Source organism: Ostrinia nubilalis, chromosome Z (assembly GCF_963855985.1).
Source record: "Ostrinia nubilalis chromosome Z, ilOstNubi1.1, whole genome shotgun sequence".
NCBI lineage: Eukaryota > Metazoa > Arthropoda > Insecta > Lepidoptera > Crambidae > Ostrinia > Ostrinia nubilalis.
The window spans coordinates 14842801-14870163 of record NC_087119.1 but is presented as its reverse complement, the minus strand read 5'-3'; the positions used below and the strand labels follow the sequence as shown (position 1 = coordinate 14870163).

The following is a 27363-nucleotide window of genomic DNA, read 5'->3' as shown; positions in this document are numbered from 1 at the left end:
GAACGGCTGAACCGATTTAGCTGAAAATTGTCAGGGAGGTAGTTTAGAGCCAGGAGAAGGACATAGGGTACTTTTTATCCCGTTCGAAATTTAAAAAAAAGTCTGCTTATTTATTGCCATTAAGGCGGAACAAAGTTCGCCGGGTCAGCTAGTTATGAATAAATATGAAAAATAAACAGGCGGCACCGCGAATATTGCAATAAAATGTGACTCGAATAAAAAGTTGAACGTCAGATTTTTGTTTTATCAATGCTGGCACCATTAAAAAAGCATTCCCGATTTACCATTTACTTCCCTTTTTAGTGCCATGTTTTCGCATAGTATTTATTTAGCGGCAGCATTCATTCTTCAAATATTTTCATACAGGAATGTATCGAGGCAGTATATTTTGTAAACCTTTTTAATCCATCAATTTACTGATGATAAGAAATACACCTAAATTTTTGAAAATACATATAACAGTATCCATCTCTCGTACCTACCACTTTTAATTCAAATAAATTGTATTCTATTGTATTATATTTATTTATTTCATATTTTAACTTAAGTTTGTGCTAGTTGTAAAAATATGTTTATTTTTATAATTTGCGTTGAGATTTGCATTAGGCCCGGTTAGCGGAGCGGAGAAATATTTTGAACAACCAATCAGATGTCATTCAGATTGAATGAGATGTACAGAATCGCTCCGACTTGGTGGAAACCGGGCCTTAGGAGGGGTTAGTTAAATTGTCAAGTTTGCTGCCAAGATTCCATCCATGGTGGAAGTATTTACTCTACGAAATGGGTTCCGTACTTACATTGTGAGTAAAATAGAATAAACTTTTTTAAGTTTTGATTAGTAACTAAGTTGTTAAAATTTATCTTGAGGGAAAAGTCAGTCCTAGCCTAGAAGTGTTATATTTAACTAGCGGCCGCCCGCGACTTCGTACGCGTGGATCCCTTTTTACCCCCTCAGGGGTGGAGTTTCGTAAAATCCTTTCTTAGCGGATGCCTAAGTCATAACATCTACCTGCATGCCGAATTTCAGCCCGATCCGTCCAGTGGTTTGGGCTGTGCGTTGATAGATCACTATGTCAGTCAGTCAGTCACTTTTGAGTTATATATTTAGATTAAGTAATTGCTGAAATATTATTATTATTATGACACACTACATAGATTTACCTAGTTAAAGGTATAGTAGGATTCTCCAATTCATTCAAAATTTTTTCAGGTAGATTTGCTTTAACATGTTGCTGTAACATATTTTTCGCCATGACATGACTATTTTTTACCCTAGTTCGCATTACTCCTGTAACCCAGATCTACCTACCCGCAACGAAATTAATCAGAATAAAGAATAAGGGAGTTCGAAGCTAATGATCGACTTGCTTCCTGAGCAAAGCAGATAACAGATGAATTTTAGCGGTAGCTGACATTAATGTGGACGAAGCCATAGATAACCACTTGTCTTCTTTAGGTAATATTCTTAAATCTAAACATCTAGAGGAAGGGGTGGTAATTTGGAACCCTACTTTGTTTTTTGAATATTTAAATAAAACTATTTGACTAATCATCTTGAAAAGTGGCTTTGTATACTTCAAAACTTATTAGCTATTATATTAGGAACGATTAACAAAATAAAACAACTCGTTATAGGAAATAATTACCTTTATTGACTAAATGAAAAAAACGTGTTTTGAGTTTTGGTGCGGGTATTACGGAACCCGGGTTCCAAATTACAAGTATGAAACAAATTTATTTACAAAAATCACAAATATAATATTCTTTTTCGCATCCTGAGCAATCAATAGTATGTGCCCACAACTCACAAGATTGGCACTGAATCCAAATTTCACCCTGTTGATTATTTGAGAAACATTCTGAACAAAAAATACAATAATCATCGTGGCATGTGGGCTGAGCTTGTGTGGTATAATTTTCTGCCACCGCAGTTTTACCTGAAGAAACAGATGACATCGTAGTATCCGAAGAGGAAGATTCCCGCCTGTTCGAGCGAGGTCTAGAAGGGTTTGGCATACCCTGCCTTCCACTACGTCCCCGAGCTCTTCCTCGACCTTTTCCTCTCTGCGCTATAGATTTGATTGACTCCTCAAGTTGGTGTTTGTAGGGAGATCCAGTCAGCAAAGTAGCGGCAGACGACTTGCGGCCTCTGGTAGATTTTTTGTTCTTTGGTGTTGGAACCGGTAAAATATCTTCAGGGAGAACAACAGGATTGCTATCAATCGCTTGCAGGGTAGTTTGATTTGTTTGTCCACTAGGGCCTGGTTGAGGTTCTGGTATTGAATACATTGCGGGTAATTTGGAACCCGGTTCCATACTATCCGCACCTATAGGGTTCCAAATTCAAAATCTAACTAAATTAACAAATAACCAAGAAAATCACATCTAGTTAAAAGATACATTAACTTACCTTCGTCAATCTAAACTAGTCTGTATGGACTCCCTATAACACGCACAGAATTTGTCTTATACTAATAGGCCAGTAGAATTAAACACAAAAATTGATTAAATCGGAAATAATTCCTACAAAAGATTTTTTTGCTTTAATGGCTTCATTGGTTGCCCATTAAGACTCTCCTAAGTTTTCGACTTCGACGGAGTTGTGCTTAAGTGGTGGGGGCCCCCGAAAGGGGCGTTTTTTCGGTTTTCCGGTTATACCGCGTAAAGGACTTACCCTATCGAAAAGTGGTCTTCGTGACGGTTAAAGGGCACTTAATCCTGCATTGAATAAGACCAAATTCATATGTTTTGGACAAACCGTTCTCGCGCTAAAGTTCGGCAAAGTAGAAAATATACGTATAATTAATGACCCTCTCCACGTCCAATGGCTTGTTACCCACATGCTTCCAAGCCTTGTAAAGGGTCGCCTTAACCAGTGTAACCCTAACAAGGCTCACGAGTTTGATTCGCTTATCCTTGTTCGTCCCAGCCGTTCCTTAACTGCGGTTGCTGCACCTCTTCCTGGCACTCTCCTGAACGACTCTGTGTTACCTAATGTGGCTGCCCCTCTTCCTTGTACCTTCCTGTACGATTGCATTGCTTAGCCATATGCCTGGTCCAAGGTTCGACGCCACAAAATCAACTTCGTACGCGTGAAAATAGTTTAAATACTATTATCCGTGCTTGCAACATTTTTCTTTACTGCTTCGCGTCTATTTGTCGTAGAGCGATTGTATATATCCTATAGCCTTCCTCAATGTATGAGCTATTCAACACAAAAATAATGATTTCAATCAAACTAGTAATTCTTAAGATTAGCGCGTTCAAACAAACAAACAAAAAACTCTTCAGCGTTTTAATATGAACTTCATGTTGTTGATTTTTGGCGTCGAACCTTAGACCAGGCATACGGCTAGGCAACGTAGTCATGCAGGAGGATACAAGGAAGAGGGGCAGCCACAGTAGGTAACACAGAGTCGTTCAGGTGAGTGCCAGGAAGAGGTGCAGCAACCGCAGTTAAGGAACGGCTGGGACGAACAAGGATAGGCGCATCAAGCTCGTAAGCCTTGAAAGGGTTACACTGGTTGAGATGGCCCTTTTCAAGACTTGGAAGCCTGTGGGTAACAAACCATTGGACATGGAGAGGGTCATTAATTATACGTATATTTTCTACTTTGCCGAACTTTAGCGCGAGAACGGTTTGTCCAAAACATATGAATTTGGTCTTATTCAATGCAGGATTAAGTGCCCTTCAACCGTCATGAAGACCACTTTTTGATAGGGTAAGTCCTTTACGCGGTATAACCGGAAAACCGAAAAAATGCCCCTTTCGGGGGCCCCCACCACTTAAGCACAACTCCGTCGAAGTCGAAAACTTAGGAGAGTCTTAATGAGCAACCAATGAAGCCATTAAAACAATAAAATCTTTTGTAGGAATTATTTCCGATTTAAAAGCTAATTCTACTGGACTATAAAACAAAAACCTTTTACAGTTTTTCCAACGGAGAGAAAAAAACGTTTGATTTTGACGTGAAATGTCAGCTGTGTGTGACATTGAGACACGCACGCATTGAGGGACGCACAGGGTCACACACGAAACAATCACAGAGCTCTAATCAACGCTGTGCGTTCGATTTGCTGCTTCACTTAAGCAAGCATCATTTGTGAATACCGGCGTTGAACCATCCATAGTGAAAATATTGAAAGCTAAAATGTCAGTAAATGAACATTTACATAATAATTTTCATATAACTTTCGTAATTACAAAGTTTTATTCCGTTATCACTTCGCTTGTACTCTTTTTTAACGTAAATAATTCGCCTCGAGAAAAGATTGCGAAAGTTGGCTACTATTTGAGCAGACAACAGCACGTCCAGCTAAACACTCTTAAGTAGTTGTCATAGGTGCTACTTTACAACAAAAATGTATAAGTCTGATGTCCTGCCGATTGTACAAATAGTTCATGACACCCAAAGTGACCAAAAAGTTGACAAAAACCTAAGTTTTCGCGAAGGAAAGATCCGCTAGATGGCGAGACGTGGATGTGGGGTCTGACTGCTGCGTGATTGGTGGATTTTAACATATCTGTCAATGTCATGTCAAAAATAACCAATCATGCAGCATTTGGATCTCGCGTTTACGTATTGCCATCTGGCGGATTTTTCATTCGCGAAAACCCTCATTGTAACAAACACGTGTTGCGAACTTTTTGGCTACCTACTTTGGGTGTCACGAACTATTTGACGCTGGCTGCACTATGTCTAGGTCCCTACCTAGACCCCTGTCTGAACAACTATAGTTAGTAAATTAATACTTAAACTTACATTTAAGTCTTCCACGTCAATGCAGGTCGTATAGTTGGTCCAGGGTTTGTTCCCTTCAGGGTGTAAGAACCAGGTACCGTTTTCCAGGCATCTGAAACAATTTCAGTTAGAAAGTAAATACAATCAGAGGCTGGTTGGTTACTTTATTATACTGTATTATACCCGTATTGTTTTAAAAATGGACTGAGTTAACTGAACGAGTACCTACATTGAAATAATTGTTAGCATTAAATTGTAATTATTGATTTTTTTCCAGGTTCAGTAACACTTTATTTGCTTTAATCGTATAGGTATAGATTTTTTAAGAGCATTATTTTATTTATAAAAAAATAACTTTTTTCTGCAAATACAATAAATGACCCATTGCCATTGGGCGGGCAGCGGGGTGCGGGAGGCGGAGCGCAGATCACCGCACGCGCCGCGCCGCGGCCGTCTCGTCGCCTCAGTGTCACCCCCGCCTTATAGTCGGTAAGAATCTCGGAATTAGAGATACCCAGCTGTAAGTCTGTAAATACTTGTATATTGACACCCTAAAAGTTGTCTCAAAACCTACATATGGTAGGGTGCCTTTTGTACCCTTTGCACCACCGGCCTGCACCACTGGTGGTGCAAAGGGTATTTTTAAATCCCTCTTGCACCACCAACAAATAGTGATGTCCTACCATCGACGGTAAAACTAGTAGTAGACTGTAAAATACTTAATAATTTAATTGTTATAAATAAATCAAAACCTACCTAAAAGTTTTAATTTATTTATTGCAGTGCAATAAATGCATTGAAACTTCGAGGGGAATTCTTGGCGGGAAATTGAAGCGTCATGTTCAGCAGTTTTGTTTTTTATAGATTTGTGTTTAGCCTAATAACATGATGTGTGAGGCTTGGCTGTATACATGGAACAGCGTTTAGGAGTTGTTTACCTTTCATCATCACTTCCTCAACATGAGAGATGATGACTACAAGACACAAATACCTACTTGAATGACTTAAGAATAAAATAATATGAAAAATTTAACACGTGCCTATAAACATTTCACTTCAGACATAGCTGGGCACCGTTAATCAAATAGTTAACATCGTTAATCGTTAAACCGTTAATAAAAAAATTAACTTCGTTAAACGTTAAAACGTTACATTTAGCAAGATTTAACGCAAGTTAACGTTAATCGTTAATCCGTTAACACATTTTAATAAAACGAAAAAAATAATTGTATGCAAGGTTCAAATAATTTAGAAAACTTGTATCGCGCATGGAATTTATTCCACTTTTTAGCCAGACAGTTTTGACAGTTCCCCAACTCCTTGCCAGACAGTTTTTTTAGGATAGCTGCCAAAGCCACGATGACCCAAACTTCATAATCCGCCAACATTCTAACCTATATTGGAAGCATACGCTGACAAACTTTCAGCTTTTATAAAATGACGTTGGTCTGGCGTTCACCAGCTCTTAGTCTATCTATAGTATCTCAATCTCAGAGCCTTGGTTCAATTACAATACAATTTAGCACCAATGTGCTCGAAAAGACAAATCCAAGAAACCCAAATTCGAAGCGATTCCGCCGTTTCTTTTAGGAGTTCCTATGGCCGCCTCCTGAATCCATCATTAGACCAGCTCAATGATACCACAACATTGCATTTTCATCCCTACTTACATAAGTATACCAAATTGCAGCTCAATCGGTTGAGGAGAACCGGTCTTAAATTCAGTTGCAAGATTTATCCCACACATACTAACAAGTGAAGTCAATATACCTACAGTCAGGGTAGAATTTTGTAATGCCACCTGGAGGGAGAGTACTCTTAATATTGTAGATAGAAAAAAAATCTCAAAGAAAACATTCCTTTATTTTTGAAAACAAATAGAACTGCATTCAAAGATTTCCAAAAAATATTTGCCACACCCGGGAATCGTCGAACCTACTAAAATCTGTTAAAAATTACACCCTGCATTTTTATAATAATAATAAATAATTATCCTTGGACATTTTACACTGCGCTTCTAGTCCCAATCAAACTAAGCAAAGCTTGTACTATGGGTACTAGGCAACGGATATAATTTTTTTAAGTGACAGTTATTCAGAACAACAAATTAAAGTACAGGTAATTTACAAACTTAAACTATACTATATACAAAAAAAATACAATATTTACAAAAAAGTAAAATAAAAGTTAAATATAAACATTACTTAAATACTTTTTTTTTGTAAATACATACTTTTATTATAGATAGAAAACACCCAGTCCAATACAAACAAATATGTTCATGCACACAAATGTTTGTACTGTGCGGGAATCGAACCCGCTACCTCTGGAATAGTAGTTCGTTTCGAACCACTACACCAAACGGCCGACAATCGATTTATTATTATTGCATCGATCGTTAGGGTCAAGTATAAGGATGAAATCTGTCTAACAAACTTGATAAATCAGATAAAAGGAAATCCATAAAATCTTATAATTTTAATTATGTACAGAAATTGTATGGTATGGTAGTGAAATTTCGAAAAAAATTCGAAAATCTATGAATACAATTCTCTTTCTTTTCAAAAATAAAGGAATGTTTTCTTTCAGTAAAATGTTCTATCTGCAGTATTAAGTGTACTTTCCCTTCAGGTGGCATTACAAAATTCCACCCTGTATAAGCTTGTAAATAAATAAAAAAAATAGCATTTTTTATATCGTTTCTTTCTGGTTACAAAATCTGTTGTTTTGGGTTCTGGAAGTTCTGGAAGCCCGAACGTACTTGTCAGAACGTATCTTTTTGGTAAAATGTAGGTACTGGATTAACGATTAACGGACTTAGGATAATTTAACGGAAGTTAACGAGTCCGTTAACATTTTTTAAAGTTAACTTAAAAGTTAATCCGTTAATATAAATGTTAACTTCGTTAATTAACGATTAACGGATTAACGAGTTAATGCCCAGCTATGACTTCAGACCCACCACGATACCCTGTGGGCCTACATACAACGAATAAATAATAGTACCAGGGCAACATAACCACAAAGGAGCTATTTTATGATACATGTTTATTTCTCGGGTCAACCAAGAAGAATTTGATATAGCTCCTTTATGATTATGTTGCCCTGGTACTTTACCTGGTACTCATTATTCGTTGTATGTAGGTATGAATGCTTGTCCAGTAGTTTCGGAGCCTATTCAGTACAAACAAACAATCAAATCTTTCCACTTTATAATATTAATATTATATAGATTATAGATATCGTTTTATTATGTTTAATATGGTATAGTTAATATGGTAGCGCGGCACTATTGGTGGTGTATAAGTAAAATTTTATAAAAAAAAATAAAACCGACTCCAAAAAACCTACACTAAAACGTAGAAAAATAATTACTAATTACCTACTTATTTATTAGGACGAATTATTAACATTTATGTAGGTATACCATGATTGATACTTCTGGAGTCGGTGCCAAGATTATGAAACATGTAAAGTTTGCCTGCACCGACTCCAAAAGTATCAATCATGGTATACCTACATAAATGTTAATAATTCGTCCTAATAAATAAGTAGGTAATTAGTAATTATTTTTCTACGTTTTAGTGTAGGTTTTTTGGAGTCGGTTTTATTTTTTTTTATAAAATTTTACTTATTTCTTGCTTTTTAGTTAACTAATTATTACCTTGATGTTACCACTGAAGGTAGGCAGTACACTGAGACCAAAAAAAATTGGTTCATAATCGGCGGAGATATTGCGTATAAAAAAGTTCATCCCCAATTTTCCACCCTTGGGGGTGAAATATTTTCTTCAAATTCGCATGAAACCACCCTTTTGATAATACCTATTCAACAAAAAAATAATCGTTCAAATTGGTTTATAATCGGCGGAGATATTGCGTATAAAAAAGTTCATCCCCAATTTTCCACCCTTGGGGGTTGGTTTTTTTATTATTAAATTTAAATGGGACCACCCTTGAGGTATTACCTATACGCCGAAAAAAGATTTGTTCAAATCGGTTCATAATTGGCGGAGTTATCGCGTAACAAACATAGAAAAAAAAAAAAAAAAAAAAAAAAAAAAAAAAAAACATACGGGTCGAATTGAGAACCTCCTCCTTTTTTGAAGTCGGTTGAAAAGGGATTTAAAAATACCCTTTGCACCACCAGTGGGGAGTGGTGTGGGTGCAGTCCACCAGTGGGTGCAGGCCGGTGGTGCAAAGGGTACAAAAGGGTAGGGTGTAAGCAACTATTAAATTTTAAGGTCAAAGGTCACAAAAATCGGTTTTTTTGCGCTTTTTTTGGAAATATCTCATTTCCTATGGGTTTTTTGCTATTTGTATTTATTATCAATATTGTAGAATACTAAATTCTCTACAAATTTTGTTTAAAATTTTTTTTTATACGGTGAACCGTTTTCGAGATAGAGGGCGGAGAGCGCGCGGTCACTGCATCACTTCAGGTCAACTTAAGCGGTTTAGGTTTTTCATACAAAAGGATTTTCCCGCTAATTCCTGTTCCCGTGGGAATTCCTAAGTAAACTATAACCTGCCCAGGTGTATGAAGAATAATTGTACCAAGTTTCGTTAAAATCCGTCTAGTAGTTTTTGTTTCTATAAGGAACATACAGACGGACAGACAGACAGACAAAAATTTTACTGATTGCATTTTTGGCATCAGTATCGATCACTAATCACCCCCTGATAGTTATTTTGAAAATATATTTGAAATTCTGGGTTAGTCCCAACGGCCCCGGTGGATCTGCCCCGTCAACGGGGCGGATGGGAAAAAGTGTTTCAACGACCCCGGTAGTCATAGTCTTAGCGTTCAACGGGGTGGATGGAACACATCAAGTGTCAACCACCCCGGTATATCGTTTAACGGGGCGGATGTATCAAATCAAGTTTCAACCACCCCGGTATATCACTAAACGTGAAAGATGACACAGTTATAAAAGGTTCCACCTCGGTATTGCATACCGAAAATAAAACCTGTTAATAAAATAAAAAAATATGTAAATAATAATCAGTTTTATTTAACAGTCACTAACTTAAAATCACTAAAAATCTTCAGCATAAAAGTAAGTTTAATTGTCACAAAAGATTATGGTCATAAAATATAGATTACGTTTAGAATCACAGATGCGCAATTGCAATAATCAGTCAATATTAATAACACTCTAAGAGTCTAATGTGATAAAAAGTAACTCTAAAATTGTTACAAAATATTATTATTTAAGAATCACAGATGCGCAATTGCATTAATCAGTCAATATTAATAACACACTATTAGTCTAATGTAATAAAAATAAAACCGACTCCAAAAAACCTACACTAAAACGTAGAAAAATAATTACTAATTACCTACTTATTTATTAGGACGAATTATTAAGAGCCATTTTACATTTTCGTGCGAATTTCTAAGTTTTTGGAAGCATGAATTACTATCTTAAGCAACACCCAGAGATTATTTAATAACTGCGAAAGATAGGTCAATCCTTGTTGTTGACCATTAATGAAACGGATTTACTAAAACTCTTTTGCTTAATTCACAGTGCCCCATCTCCCACAACCATTTTACGAAAAAATTGCCGCAGACTCATTTTCAAAGTCCTGTATCTATTATTTATGCTCATATAATAAGCTTAAAAATATATAGTAATCATCGGACATATATTCTTGTAGTCCATTAATGAAATAGATTCTTGAATTTCATTACCATTATTGAGTAAAATCTAAAAATAATTTGGCAAATTTGAAGATTAACGTCACATTTTGATCGTGGTTTTTGGTTTAAAAACACAGCATAAACTGCAATAAAAGTATCCCAAAATAAAGAATATTCATTGTAGAATTAATTTCTACAGTTATTGTTTAAATATTAGTAACCACTTTGTCAAAATATTGATGTGAATATCAGTATAAATTACAATGCGCAAGCCGACATCGATTAGTATGGCGCGAGCGCCCGTCAAGGCAGGACCTGTGTCATTTTTCCCGCCGTGACGTTTACGTGCGTTCGTGTCGTAAAGCGGTGATTTGTACGGCGACCAAATACATTTGATACTATGCCGAGAGGCTGTTTCGAGTCGGCCGGCCGAGCAGAAATTGAAATGATGAATTTTAATTTCTTTGACGGATCTGGGTGTAACTATGTATAATATGTAGGTACCATGTATTTAATTTAATAAATAAATTATAAAAAAGTATATCCATTATGATAGCACCCTTAACACAAGCATATTGGTTGCCTACTTTTGGACTAGATGGCGCAGTGAAATTGTCCAAAGATTTGTTTATTTATTTATCCGCTTTGAGTTTTGTTTCGTGAAGAAGAAAAAGAAGCGTTTTGTTTTGTTGTTAAATCTATACTAATAAAAGAGGAAAGATTTAATTGTTTGTTTGTTTGTTTGGAGGCAATAGGCTCCGAAAAAAAATTTCTTTCACGATTTAGAATCCTAATTTTTTTCTATGTAGGCTATAAAATATTTTCAAAAACTTAAGTCCAAAATCTTTGATAAAATTCGACGTTCAATAAATAAATTAGATAACATGTTAATACTTTTTTTTCAGTACGATTTTAGTACTTGTTTTTCAGAAATTCTACGATTTAACTAAACTTCTAAAGTGTTTATATTTTATGCATAATTTATTAACTTCTAAAATATACATATATCCTATTGATAGATGACGTGCTTCGTATTTTATTAAAATTACTAGCTTTCCGCCCGCGGCTTCGCCCGCGTGGAATTTTGTCTGTCACAGAAAAACTTTATCGCGCGCGTCCCTGTTTCAAAAACCGGGATAAAAACTATCCTATGTTCTTTCCCGGGACTCAAACTATCTCTATGCCAAATTTCATCAAAATCGGTTGCGAGGTTTAAGCAGGAAAGCGTAACAGACAGACAGACAGACAGACAGACAGACAGACAGACAGACAGAGTTACTTTCGCATTTATAATATTAGTTGGGATTACCTGACTAGGTTAAAAAGGTGTGGAATGTTATTTTGGAGATAACTTGGTTCCATAGAAATATAGAGAGATGCTAAGTAATGCGCTGAGTTCGAAACTCAGTGTCGTATTAGAAATTCACACACACAAAGAAATCAAATTATGTGCTCATTATCCATTGCGGTATCAGTATTCAACGTTCGAATAATCTTTAGTACTATGCAAGCAATATAAACTGTTTACATAATGACGTCGCCACTGTCATCATTGCTTTCACAAGCAATATGTTCCAATTTGTCCCTTGTCACATTTCCCTTTAGTTTCTGTGATCTGTGCTTGTTTCTAAGTTGATATCAACGAAATATTCCTTAGTACTTTTGATTTAAATTTTTTTTTTTATTTTGACACGTGTTTGAAAAATCAAGGTGAGATTACAATAAAATAACAAGTGAAAACGTAACATTGCATTGCAACTCGCAATTTCGCAATATTGATGAGGAGATTCCATTGGAAAGTCTGTATTCATTCCTAGGATTCCCCTAACACCATCAAATTCAAGAGAATTCAAGAGAGTGCAGTTTCCCATCTCATGCTTAGGGACCACGTTTTAAAATAGTGTGGTTGCATAGAGCCTGCAACGGGCAACCGCGTGCGCAGCTGCTCATACTAATTTTCGATACAAAAGCAAGTGTTGGCGCCCTCACGAGTTTTAGCGGAGTTCCATATGGTAGCGGGAGTAGACTTAATGGAAATCTATGCTTCTCCGACGACCAGTTGTATGTGGAATACTCCAGAGTATGCGCACACAATAGCCTGGTGATTTTAGCACCTTAAGGAAAAACAAAAAAACATTGTTTACAAAGAAATCTGCGGCAAGTGTAGTGTTTTAATTTTGTTTTAGAAAGATCTCATAATTTTGTAAGTATTCAAATATTTAAACATAATGATGTGTAGATTTTATATCAAAAAATATAATCATTTAACAAAATTAATTTTCTTAGAATATTTTAATTCTATTAGAACCATTTTCCACTTCATCGCAGAAGAAGTCGCGGGCAAAAAGCTAGTATGAAATATGTAGTATTGCCCGCGGCTTCACCCGCTTGAAATTTAGTTTGTCACAGATCGTCATAAATTATAGCCTATACATTGTTATTCTGGTCGACGCCAGGGATGGATGAGCGTCGCTGTCGCTGGCGACAGGGTCTTCTGGTTCAGGGTTCATGGCGTAGGTCTCAGGCAAAATGAAATCCACTCGTAGAAATTAATAAACTCAGTGTATTAACGAAAATAATTACACACAGCACTAGAGTCGTATCGGAACTGAGTGAACCACAGGTCTTGCGATAGGAACGTCCGACCCGAGTGATAGTTGAACACAGACTGCCTAGTACTGCTGTACTGTACTGTAAAGTTTCATCAAAATCTGTTCAGTAGTTTTTGCGTGAAAGTGTAACAAACATCCAGACATCCACACAAACTTTCGTATTTATAATATTAGTAAGACTAGTAAAAAGTAAGATAGTAAGATGAATTATTTTAGTTATTTGTTTACTTATAATAATATTTATTTATTTATTTCTTAGCTCTGTCTGATAATGGATCTGGAGGAGATGCAATGGCCACCTCCGTAACAAAACAATAGAACCATATGGAGTTTGGGCTTGTGTGATTCGCCTTGACGAATATTTCGTATCCAGGGTCCGATGATGGAGCTGTAAGGGGGCAGATTTTTTTTTTCACTATGTGACTGTCTTTATTTTGTACTTAATATATTTTACATATTATACCTATTCGTGTTTCATTATTCGTATCTAGGGTCCGATGATGGAGCTGTAAGGGGGCAGATTTATTTTTCACTATGTGACTGTCTTTATTTTGTACTTAATATATATTTTACATATTATACCTATTCGTGTTTCATTATGAATCGAAATATAAAAGACTTAATAAACTCTATTAAAAATTTAAATTAATTAATCAAGTTTGAATACCTCATTCTACCTTAAAAATAATAACTTAATACGGTCACGGCTCAAGATTTTTTTGTCCATTTCAGCGTTCTTTTTACTCTTTTGACGTTGCGTTGACAGCTTTTACCTAAATTCGCGCGGAATATTTTTGTGAAATGGCTCTTAATATTTATGTAGGTATACCATGATTGATACTTCTGGAGTCGGTGCCAAGATTATGAAACATGTAAAGTTTGCCTGCACCGACTCCAAAAGTATCAATCATGGTATACCTACATAAATATTAATAATTCGTCCTAATAAATAAGTAGGTAATTAGTAATTATTTTTCTACGTTTTAGTGTAGGTTTTTTGGAGTCGGTTTTATTTTTTTTTATAAAATTTTACTTATTTCTTGCTTTTTAGTTAACTAATAATTACCCTGATGTTACCACTGAAGGCAGGCAGTACACTGAGACCAAAAAAAATTGGTTCATAATCGGCGGAGATATTGCGTATAAAAAAGTTCATCCCCAATTTTCCACCCTTGGGGGTGAAATATTTTCTTCAAATTCGCATGAAACCACCCTTTTGATAATACCTATTTAACAAAAAAATAATCGTTCAAATTGGTTTATAATCGGCGGAGATATTGCGTATAAAAAAGTTCATCCCCAATTTTCCACCCTTGGGGGTTGTTTTTTTTATTATTAAATTTAAATGGGACCACCCTTGAGGTATTACCTATACGCCGAAAAAAGATTAGTTCAAATCGGTTCATAATTGGCGGAGTTATCGCGTAACAAACATAGAAAAAAAAAAAAAAAAAAAAAAAAAAAAAAAACATACGGGTCGAATTGAGAACCTCCTCTTTTTTTGAAGTCGGTTGAAAAGTACCAAACTAAAATTGTTACAAAATATCATTAATTAAGAATTATAGATACATAGTTACATTAATCAGTTGTTGATTAACATTAACAAAAGTAAGTTTAACTTTCACAAAATATTATTGTCATAAACTTAAAGATTACTTTTAGAATCACAGATGCACAATTGCATTAATCAGTCAATATTAATAGCACTCTAATAGTCCAATGTGATAAAAAGTAACTCTAAAACTCCTCACTAACAAATAATAACAAAAAATCTAAAATTGTTACAAAATATAATTATTATTTAAGAATCACAGATACGTAGTTACATAAATCAGGTGTTAACAAAAATATGGTACTTAAACTACTACTTAAATAAATTATTAATAACGAAAAAAAGTATTCTAAAATTGACATAAAATATTACGGTAACAAATTATGATTATTAGTTTTAGAATCACAGACGCGCAATAACATTAATCAGTCAATAAACACTTTAATGTAATTAAAAGTAACTCTTAAACTACTATTACTAACAAATAATAACAACAACAAACATTTAAAATTATTACAGAATATAAGAAAGAAATTACTTTAGAATCACGTAGTTACTTACATTAATTAGTTGTTGATTAACACTAGTGCTTAAACTATTATCTTAATAAATAAATCATTAACAACAAAAGAATTATTTGTAAAATTGACACAAAATACAATTGTAAAAAATACGATTATTACTTCTATAATCTAATATTCGTACTTTAATCGGTCTTCATTGGATAATCAATTAACAACTATCGTAAGCTTTTTAGAAAATGTCCTACTGTCATTTGGCCATTCAAAAATTCGGTGCAGTCCTGTTGTCCACCCTGGTTGGCCCCCCTGGGGGAGCCAACAGGATTTCCAAATCCTGTTGTCCCCCCTGGCTAGGGGAGACAACAGGACTAGATTTTTAATCAATGATTTGAGGACTGTTGTCCCCCCTGGCAAACATGATTTAAAAGCCATATATTTTTATACCATAATTTTTGAAATACTGGAAGTACTTGACTGAATGCCAAATTGCCAAACTGAATAACCGTTTGTTAAATAATAATTACCATTTTGATAACGAAAAAAATAAGGTGTTGGTGCCGATATCGATACTGACACCTACAAACTTGAAATTTGGCAGGTAGGTTCCTTATAGAGTGTAGACATTTGCCAAGAACGGATTTTATTTAACTATTTATTTAAGGATATGAAATAATACGAAGGATATAATAGGATTTTACGAAATTCCACACATAAGGGGGTAAAACGGACTCCACGCATACGAAGTCGCGGGGCCGATAGTTGAATCACTGGGCAAGTGTTGAATATTATGATTTTTAAAATTATGCAGTTTTAGCGTCCTATCTAATAATATTATAAATGTCAAAGTTTGTGAGTATGGATGTTTGATACTCTTTCACGTATTTAAAAACTACTAAACGGATTTTTAGTAAACTTTACAGAAGATAATATTTTTTATACGTGTGAATAGCATACCTTTAACTTAGCTTTTGCCCACGGTTTTGTCTGCGTAAAATTTTGTCTGTCACAGAAAAAAATAACGCCTTCCTGTTTCAAAAACTGGCATAAAAACTATCCCACGTCCTTTCCCGGGACCCAAAACTATCTCTTTACCAAATATCAAAATCGGTTCAATGGTTTAGGCGTGAATTCGTAACAGACAGACAGATAAAGTTTTTCGCATTTACTTAATATTATTTAGTAGGGATAAATTCATTAAGATTTTTTTAAAAGCAAGTAAAGCAGATTTTGGAATAGTCAGAAATAGTACCGGTACCAACTACCTGCTTATATTTTTTTCGTTAACAAAATGTTAATTATTATTTGACATACGTTTAGGTATTTAGTTTGGCAATAAGTATGGCATTCAGTCAGATACTCCATTTTCAGTTCATCTTAAAAGTTATAAAAATATATGGCTTCTAAATACTCAATGTTTGCCAGGGGGGACAACAGTCCTCAAATCATTGATTGAAAATCCAGTCCTGTTGTCTCCCCTAGCCAGGGGGGACAACAGGACTGCACCAAAAATTCCTTTGTTTTTTCTATAATAAAGTCGTGCCAAAGTAAAGACTCCTGTAAACCATTACACTGCTGAGATGCTGACAGATTAATAAAACAAGTAGAAAATCTGTCAACATCTCAGCAGTGTAATCGTTTACAGGAGTCTTATTAATGATTTATTTAAGTAGTAGTTTAAGTACTATTGTTAATCAACACCTGATTAATGTAACTACGTATCTGTGATTCTTAAATAATAATCATAATATTTTGTTACAATTTTAGATTTCCTTGTTATAATTTGTTAGTGAGGAGTTTTAGAGTTACTTTTTATCACATTAGACTATTAAAGTGCTATTAATATTGACTAATTAATGCAATTGTGCATCTGTGATTCTAAAAGTAAGTTTATGACCATAATATTTTGTGACAGTTAAACTTACTTTTATTGTTAATCAACAACTGATTAATGTAACTACGTATCTGTGATTCTAAAATAATAATATTTTGTAACAAGTTTAGAGTGACTTTTTATCACATTAGACTATTAGATTTTTATAATATTGACTGATTAATGCAATTGCGCATCTGTGATTCTAAACGTAATCTATAGGTTTATGACCATTATATTGTGTGAAAATTAAACTTACTTTTAGACAGTGACTGTTAATAAAACTGATTATTTTTTTATTTTATTAACAGGTTTTATTTTCGGTATGCAATACCGAGGTGGAACCTTTTATAACTGTGTCATCTTTCACGTTTAGTGATATACCGGGGTGGTTGAAACTTGATTTGATACATCCGCCCCGTTAAACGATATACCGGGGTGGTTGACACTTGATGTGTTCCATCCACCCCGTTGAACGCTAAGACTATGACTACCGGGGTCGTTGAAACACTTTTTCCCATCCGCCCCGTTGACGGGGCAGATCCACCGGGGCCGTTGGGACTAACCCAGAATTCTGTCCGTCTGTATGTTCCTTATAGAAACAAAAACTACTAGACGGATTTTAACGAAACTTGGTACAATTATTCTTCATACACCTGGGCAGGTTATAGTATACTTAGGAATTCCCACGGGAACAGGAATTAGCGGGAAAATCCTTTTGTATGAAAAATCTAAACGCTTAACGGAAGTTAGACGCTTGAAATTTGGCATGTAGGTACCTTAGTAAACTCAAAGCTTAGTTACAACAAGGAATTCCCGAAATTCCCACAGGAATTAGCGGGAAAATCATTTTGTATGAAAAATCTAAACCGCTTAAGTAGACCTGAAGTGATGCAGTGACCGCGCGCTCTCCGCCCTCTATCTCGAAAACGGTTCACCGTATAAAAAAAGTTTTTAAACAAAATTTGTAGAGAATTTAGTATTCTACAATATTGATAATAAATACAAATAGCAAAAAACCCACAGGAAATGAGATATTTCTAAAAAAAGCGCAAAAAACCGATTTTTGTGACCGTTGACCTTGAAATTTAATAGTTGCTTACACCCTACCATATGTAGGTTTTGAGACAACTTTGAGGGTGTCAATATACACGTATTTACAGACTTACAGCTGGGTATCTCGAATTCCGAGGTGAACTTACTATAATGACTGGACTATTAGGGTATTTTACCTACTCAAAACATTGGGTATTTTTAGGGTAGAAAATTAATTGGGCAATTTTCAGGGTAAAATAAATACAAAAAATTTCAAATGAAATGTAGGTACGATTTAAAAAGAAAATACTGCAGTGCAGATGAAATTTCTATGACTACGATGGATGCATTCCAAGAATATTATGTATGGAAACTGTGTAGTAGTTAAAATATTAATTTAAAATGAATAAATCAATATTGAACTGGTTTACACACACGTCCACCCCAATTTAATATTTTTATAAGTATATGTGGCTTCAGTCTTAGATGTAATAATTGAAACTGAAACTCATAACATAGACAACGGTACTCGTAACCAATTCCTCGTAAAAAAAAGGAATTGGTTTTCCTTCATACATTGGGTTTAGTGTGGAATCCATGTGAAGACGTACTACATTTGATATTGATGATAATAGTACCTCGGACTCGGACATTGTTACTAAACGTTACTTGCGTTTGCACTTCAAAATCTTCGATCAGTTCATCCTACTAACTTAGTGTACAGTGCAGCAGTGTTTTTTTTTTTTTATTCATATAAAATAATGCAATCTGTCTCCTTTATGGACATTTAGCAATATGTGTAATAAATAGTCATCTTTTGTGGTCCAGGTCCAGTGACAAAGCCACGTCAATATAAAAGGACAGATTCGCACATGTCCCTGTCTTGCTTGAAATTTGCCGTATTAGGTATTATTGACACAAATCTAGAGGCGTTCTTCTTTTCAGTCTTGAGAATACCACTCTCGGTTTCATCAGCTCCACTGCAAGCTCGTTTATGTGGTTTAGAATACGGTCTCTGTATTTAGGCATAACTTTTAATATCTCTTCCTTTACTGTGGGAATTCCTAAGTCATGGTGTAACCTCTCATTGGTTATGTACCAGGGCGAACCAGTTATAATTCTCAGTAGCTTCGATTGAAATCTTTGCAATATCTCTAGGTTGGAATTTGCTGCAGTGCCCCACAGCTGGATACCATAGGTCCAAGTCGGCTTCATAATGCACTTATATATGAGAAGTTTGTTTTCTAGAGATAACTTTGAATTTCTGTTTAGCAGCCAGTAGTACTTTCTGAGTTGTACGCCGAGTGCTTTGCGCTTAGTGAATATATGTTTTTTCCATGTAAGTCGTCTATCCAAGTACAGTCCAAGATATTTAGCTTCCTCGGCCTGTGGTACTACAACATTATTTAAGGTAACAGGTGGTCAAGTTAGGGTTTCTGATTTCTCGACTTATTTTTTTTCTCGAGTTTCGAGAATTCTCGAGGCCAAAGTCTCGAGTTTTCTCGGGTCTCGAGTCTTTTAATGAAAACTGCTGAAATCAGTTGAAATTTAATAAAAACACAGGTGTTTTAAATCTATATACCTACTTTTATGCACAACAATCAATATAGAATTTAGTACCACTTATTTTGGTAAAGAGAAACAAAAAATAAAATCTTCTTTCATAATTAATATTTACTAATAATCATAACAAAAGTCATAAAGTCGGGTGTGCTTTAAGGATAAATAACAATAAAAATCTGGAGCTACAATTGAATCACTTGTTTTTTAAAGAACACAAGTCCAAATAGCAAAATTACGATAAATAGTTTTTTTTTATGAACAAACAAAAACTTTTTAATAAATTTCTCACAGATAACGACTTGAATAAACTTGAAGGAGGCACGAGTACCTAACCTAACGTCTGTTAGGTAAGGTAACTGTCTAGTTAACAAATTTTTCAGTCTTTAAATCAGTCAGAGTTAAACATACATAATAAATATATAAGCCAGGACCAGGACTAGACCTGTCTAAAAGCAACGTTGACCTATTAAATAGTTAAAAACTTACTTTTGTCTAAGAAAATAGGCTTTCAAGAATATTAAAGCTTCAAAATCGAAACTCGAGAATTCTCGAGCTCCGGTAATTTTTTTCTCGTCTCGAATGAAGCCAAATTTCTCGAGTTCGAGAAAGCTCGAGCAGAAACCCTAGGTCAAGTCTCTTTCCTCAGCGTATAGGTGACATGGACCGGCTTAGTTTCATTTGCTCGAATTCGCCATTTCTTAAGCCAAGTTGAGATGCTGTCCAGGCTTATTTGCAGAAGATCAGAAGCTTTAGTGGCCACTTTGTTAACGGCGAGAATAGCCGTATCATCAGCAAAGGTACCTTTGCACCCTCTGTCATTGGCAGGTCAGACGTAAACAGTAGGTCTAATGTTGGACCCAATACACTGCCCTGAGGGACGCCAGCACAGATCTCCTGAAGATCCGAGGCATCTTCACCATAGCTCACAAAAAAGCGGCAGCAGTGTAAAGCCCAAAATCTTGTTGCAAAAAGTTTGGGCACATACATTAAATTGGGATGATCTTGTGAATTGACATTCAACGTGCTTGGGCACACTTTATAGTTAATATTATATATTTGAAACATCTCACAATGCCTAGGAATATTTTTCATAATAAAACTTCATACATTGAACTTTACAGTTTCATTGATGCTTCTCAAGCACCTTACGGCGCTTGTACGAGAATTTACATCAAGTCATTCTGTTAATTCGGTAAACAAACCATAAATCTCCTTTGTGCCGAGTCACGTGTCGCCCCCACAAGGTACATCACTTTACCCCGTTTGGAGCTGTCAGCAGCGATACTAGGAAGCCGTCTCGCTTCTACTGTAAACTCAGCCTTTTGAAAGTCTATAGCTCGCTGTATTCACTGGAGTGATTCAAGTGTAGCCCTTAGCACCATACAGTCTCTATACAAGAATTTGTGTCTGATCATGATATTCAATCTTTCACCGGCCGCGGCCTACGCTCCTTTTAACGGCTATGTAGAGAGTGGCATTAAATCCGCAAAATTTCATATATACAGTGTGAGTCACGTTAAAGTGTACATATGAAAATATATGAAACTAGACCTATTTTTATCGATAAAAAAGAGGTCAAAAATTTTTTGAGATTTTTTTTTAATTTTTTATAGATTTTTTTTCTTCCAATTACTTATTGTAAAGAAAACGTAATAACTTTTAAACTAAGCGGTATATCCTGATAAAATAAAAACAGTAATAATGCTAAATAACAGGCGATACTAAAAAAATACATGACATACCTAGAAAATGCCAACAAATAATAAAAAATGATACTTTTTGAAAAAAATCTGCTTAAAAATTCGTATTTTTTTGGTTATTTGATAAATTTCTCCAAAAAATGCCCCTATAACAGGTGGTTTTTATTACTTTTTATTATTCTCTATCGTATTACTTTTGTATTTTTTATAGAATTTTTTTTCTTCCAATTACTTATTGTAAAGAAAACGTAATAACTTTTAAACTAAGCGGCATATCCTGATAAAATAAAAACAGTAATAATGCTAAATAACAGGCAATACTAAAACAATACATAAAATACACAAAAAATGCCAACAAATAATAAAAAATGATACTTTTTGAAAAAAATCTGCTTAAAAATTCGCAATTTTTTGGTTATTTGATAAATTTCTCCAAAAAATGCCCCTATAACAGATGGTTTTTATTACTTTTTATTATTCTCTATCGTATCACTTTTGTAAAACTAAAAATAGCATGTCTCTATCCCTATCACAACATTTGCTATGATCGTTTGAACAAAGGCCTGCCACAACATTTTTCTTCGCTACAGGTAGAGACAATTTTAATTTTTACTAAAAATGCTTATTTTACTTCGAAATCTTTTGTTTTTATTTGAAATCTAACTTGTCTTTATCAAAATTACAAATCTAGAGCCATTTTCAGTTTCGTTGTTAACGAAGCGTTGAATGGTGCGCCCGGAGAGGCTTAGTTCAAACGATCATTGCAAACGTTGTGATAGGGATAGAGACATGCGATTTTTGGTTTTACGAAGGTAATACGATAGAGAATAATACAAAGTAATAAAAACCACCGGTTATACGGGAATTTTTAGAGAAATTTACCAAATAACCAAAAAAACACGAATTTAAAAGCAATTTTTTTTTCAAAAAGTATCATTTTTTATTATTTGTAGGCCTTTTTTCTGTATTTTATGTATTTTTTTAGTATCGCCTGTTATTTAGCATTATTACTGTTTTTATTTTATCAGGATATACCGCTTAGTTTAAAAGTTATCACGTTTTCTTTACAATAAGTAATTGGAAGAAAAAAAAATCTATAAAAAATTTAAAAAAAATCTCAAAAAAATTCGACCTCTTTTTTGTCGATAAAAATAGGTCTAGTTTCATCTATTTTCATATGTGCACTTTAACGTGACTCACACTGTATATAAAGCATATATTAGGGAACACGCGTATGACATTTGAGGAGCTATCATTAATTTGTAAAATCAAAGCAATCCTCAACAGTCGTCCTATTTTTCCTCTCTCCTCATCTCCCAACGACTACGCAGCGCTCACATCAGGGTCACCAGGGCACTTTCTTCTTGGCAGGCCACTGATGTCGCTTCCGGCTCCGGACCTGCGAAAGCTGGACCGATTCCGACGAATTGAGCAACTTAGACAGCACTTTTGGCAGCGTTGGCAAACTGAATCATCATCATCATCATCATTTCAGCCATAGGACGTCCACTGCTGAACATAGACCTCCTCCAATGCTTTCCATGTTGATCGATTGGTAGCGGCCTGCGTCCAGCGCTTCCCTGCTACCTTTACGATGTCGTCGGTCCACCTTGTAGGTGGACGTCCCACACTGCGTTTTCCGGTACGCGGCCTCCATTCCAGAATCTTTCTGCCCCATCGGCCGTCAGTTCTGCGTACTATGTGCCCTGCCCATTGCCACTTCAGCTTGCTAATCCGTCGGGCTATGTCAGCGACTTTGGTTCGTTTACTGGCAAACTGAGTAACATCACCGAACTACGGCAACGTTGAAAGTGAAGAGTACGTACGTTGCAAGGATCCACAGCAGGGAGACCTCGTAATACTGAAGGAGGACAGACGGACAAGCGGTTATTGTTTTATAATAAATTCCTGTGCTTTTGTCTGAATTTTCCTAGTGAAATAAACATGCCAGTTCTAAGAACTTGTACAAAGCATCATAAAAACCATGCAACAAACAATGGTGGTTGGCATGTAAGGGCTGTCAAACAAGGCAGTATCGACAGGCCTGTTTCCGTTGATGATTTCACAATAGCTCTACAGTCTCTATATCTGGTTCCATGAAATGTAGTTGATTGAGGTATGTAGAAGGTTATGTGATATTTGATATTTGTTTGATGTCTTTTGATTTGAAACATTTTATATACATAGTTTTTATTAAAGCGTCAAAAACTAAATTTATTTATTTGTTATTACAATAGACATTTTATTATATTATTACAAGAATAAATTGTTATTCAAACCAAGGATTTTCGTCACTGTATCACAAACTTTCCTCAGGGATTTAGTTGGCAAAGGATAAAACGGAATATGAGCTAAATACAGCATAATGCTCTGAGCCAAAATAATAAAGTTTTTCTCCACGCCAAAGGCTTTGTTATTTTTACTTACATGAACCACAATGATATTAGGTAGGTATATTCTCAGTAGCAAAATAAATGTCTTTATTATATCTTGCTCATTTGTCCTATTTTTATTTATAAATTAAGTCGTAGTTCGAAGGAAGTTTTGTAATCGGACGTTAATTGGAATCTGACAAGGCTTCATTGTCTTTGTTTGGAATTGGGATCCCAGTCCTTTGGAATCGGGGGGCACTTACTTATATTTCTTAAAATGAATAGGTACTAGTATCTATCTTTGTTTTCAAACTTTTGGAAAATTTAAGTCGGCTGTGTTCAGGTTCAAATCCTTTCAAATCTTTATCAGGTTGGGGACTAAGGTAAGTCTATTTGGAGTCACTTTATTTAGCTTCTTGGGTCCGAATTACTTTGCAATGTTGGCACAAGGAATTCTAGAACTGAGATATGATTTTGCTGAGGAGGTCCGCTACGGGACGTGACGCGACATAGTAGTTAGGCCTTGTCCAGAAGGGCGAAAACTCCGCGAATGTCTTCGCGCGAACACGAGCGTATGTATGTCGCGATTTACGCGCGAATTTACAACTCACTTGTATCTTGTGGACGCAATGTATTGGCTGCTAGTATTTTGCCAACGAGCGTATGATTCTACGCGCGTAGGATTCGAGGCGAATACGCCCTCCTGTACAAGGCCTTATATGTTTCACTTTTTAATTGCAGTCATTAGCCATTGTTCGTTCAAAACGTGCTCACAAGGGCTTGGGAACGTGCAAGCCCGTGCTTTTCTTAATGAAGCTTCGCAAAGCTATGGACAAATATTAATTTTGTATAGGAGAAATTAATGTCCTATGTCTGTTCAGGTTCAACAGACTGATTCTTTTAGGTCTGCTAGACAAGCTAGACAAGAAAGCAGGTTCATAATATAGTATCTTTTATCTTTTGTAATCTCATTCATCTCAGCTGTCAGTCATTGGCAATTTACCATTCTAAAGTATAAGCTAAAAATTCAGAACCGATCTAATAAAATTTCATTTCATTTCATTCAAATACTCGTAAGCTGTTACTTATGTTAATGTTCTGTTTAAGAATGATATAGAAAAATTCAAGATTGTGAAGCGAAAGCACTTGGGGATAGGAGGACTTATATTATGAACTCCGTTGGTAATTATTGAAATGAACAATGATAAATTGAATTGCTTACTTGACTATTTGTAATGCGACGGTTGCTTGTAATACTCAAGGGAGCTTGTCGTATAATTTTATTTAAGTTCATAGGAGTGGAATATTTTTGCTCCGTGTTTTTATAAGGGTATTATCATAGTTACTACAAATAGATAATAATCTTCAGGTTTTTAAAATGCAGGCAATTTTTGGTCCCTTTGAAACAATCAAAGACTTCGTGAAGGAGATTATTTTATGACTCCTTATAAAAATTAGTCCACTTTTAGAAAATATTTTAATTTCAGACTTTCATGGAGTACTTACCATGTAGGCTGAAATTACTTCTCTGGTGTCATGTCAAACTTCATAAGGCAATATTATGCGTATAATCGCTCTATAGGCCTGGCTATCTAGTGAATCAATCTCGGAATATTTTCTTATAAAATGTTTACAATGCCCTATCCAAACATTGGACCAAGGTCAAGAAGTTATGTAATACGTGCGTAAGTATGGACACACTTTAGAAATTGAATACGGGTCAAGAACTTTAAACTCTAATACCCACTAAATCAGGGGTGTCCAACATAATTTTGTAGAGGGCCAGGTTTAGTATTTTTGTAACCGTAGCGGGCCAACAGAAATACCCAATAGCGATAGTACTTATAGGTTTAAAGCACTCTCCTTGCTATTCAAATATAAATAAAAATAATGTTCCTGTTAGGCATGGATTATAAATAGGTACCTCTAATGGGAGAATCGACCCCGTCCATCCACCATCATCACAGTCAAGTTCGAGATAAGTTTTATTGGCTCCAATTTGCATAATAGCTCAGATAAGGGCACGTTTTACGATTCCTGAAAAACACCAATGTTTTAGAAGTTATTTTAAGTTGGGCTGCTTGTTACCGTTTCTGACGTCATTTTACGTAGGTAGCTTTGGTCGTGGTTTAATTGAAGAAAAAAAAATAGACGTAATGGTATGTAATTTGTAATGATGGACCATTAAAGTTAGCCGTCCTATTGTTTTTTCGAAAAAATATAGAATACCTAATATTAGACTCCTACGTAATGGTTTACTATGAATAATAAAAATTAACTTGAGCGTACAAGTTTCTTTCATAAGATTCTATGCAGAAGATAGCTGGATATAATATTGAGGTTACACAACTTGTAAGCGTACGTTACTCAAATATGGAAAAAGAAAATTTTCACGACCCAAAGTCATCCATCTTACTCGTATTATGCAAAGACAACGAAGTACATATTAAGCCAGCTTTCCAATATCCAACTGGAATGAATAGTTCTCAGCTGCTCCTAATATAGGTTAGATTGGTGAATCTTGATGTTTGGTCAGATAGTCTATAAAGCTGAAGAGTTTGTTTTTTGTTTGGTGGTAAACTATTTTAACGTATGGTAACGTACAAAGTCGCGGGAACATCTATAGCACATAAATTAATATGGTGCATCATGTAAAGCGAAACTCATATTATATGTATATGTTAAACTGCTTTACTGTTTTAGTAGTATAAAAAGAATAGCAAAAATTAATTAGCTGGCGCAGTGTGTGATTGTCCAAAGATATATTTCTTTATTATTTATTTAATTAGCTTACCAAAATGAATAATCCAAAGGGTTCTTGCAAGAAAAGTAAATAAAACACACAATGTAAAAATACTAATACCTACAACATTTATTTCTTAATATTTATCATAGACATTTAGTACGTATTTGTAAAGAATGTAATCTTTTATGTTTTTCTTTTTCAAATAAATAATATAATTTATAATTTACAAATAAAATGTATATCTATATAAAGCAAAAGGTCACTGATTGACTGACTCACTCATTACGAAATCTCAGAAAATACAAGTGCTAGAATTCTCAAATTTTGCATGGGGGTTCCTTTTAGAACGTAGGTGCTCACTAAGACGGGATTTTGCAAAATTCAAACCCTAGAGGGGAAAACGGGATTCACGCGTACGAAGTATAATCTTAATAATAACCTAATTTGTACCTTGTAAAAACCATTGAGTTATAATGTACAAAACAAAGTTAAATAAAATGAAAGTTTCAGGTAATTAGTGATAATTAAGACAGAACTACACCTACTATTATTATTAAATGTAACATGTATTTGCATAATATAGCAGATTAACTTATACCTAATCACTAATACACACAAATAAAATTGCATGTCACAATAGTAGGTATAGGTATAAAAAGTAAGTACTTTTTTTAAATCTCTTGACTTACCTACTCTTGTGAAGTGCCATTTTATACATACTACAACAGTTATAAGATCGTTTCATTCATGAAGACGCGCCCCACCAATTTTTGTGTCTAGGGAAGCGCGGGGTGCGGGAAGTTTGATCCGAGCAATCCGAACGTCATTATTATAGTGTGAGTCTGCAGTGCACTCATGGATAATTTAGCGTGTACCGATAACACTCAAACATTAGCGGAAGAAAAATGTGGCGCGTCTTCGTGGACGAAACGATCTATACAAATAAGTTACTACTTAACTTATTTTTTTGACACACAATACACATGATTAAATGTGAGGAAAAT

General features: G+C 35.0%; 1 protein-coding gene across 7 annotated transcripts in view; it reads right to left on the bottom strand.

Moving 5' to 3' along the window:
• Positions 1 to 27363, bottom strand: part of LOC135086485 (calcitonin gene-related peptide type 1 receptor-like) — a 134497-nt gene that overhangs the window by 41634 nt on the left and 65500 nt on the right. For all 7 annotated transcript variants that reach the window (XM_063981205.1, XM_063981208.1, XM_063981210.1 and 4 more), the window contains exon 4: positions 4764 to 4854. In XM_063981205.1, the coding sequence (XP_063837275.1) occupies positions 4764 to 4854 (91 nt within the window). The remainder of the gene's footprint in view (positions 1 to 4763; positions 4855 to 27363) is intronic.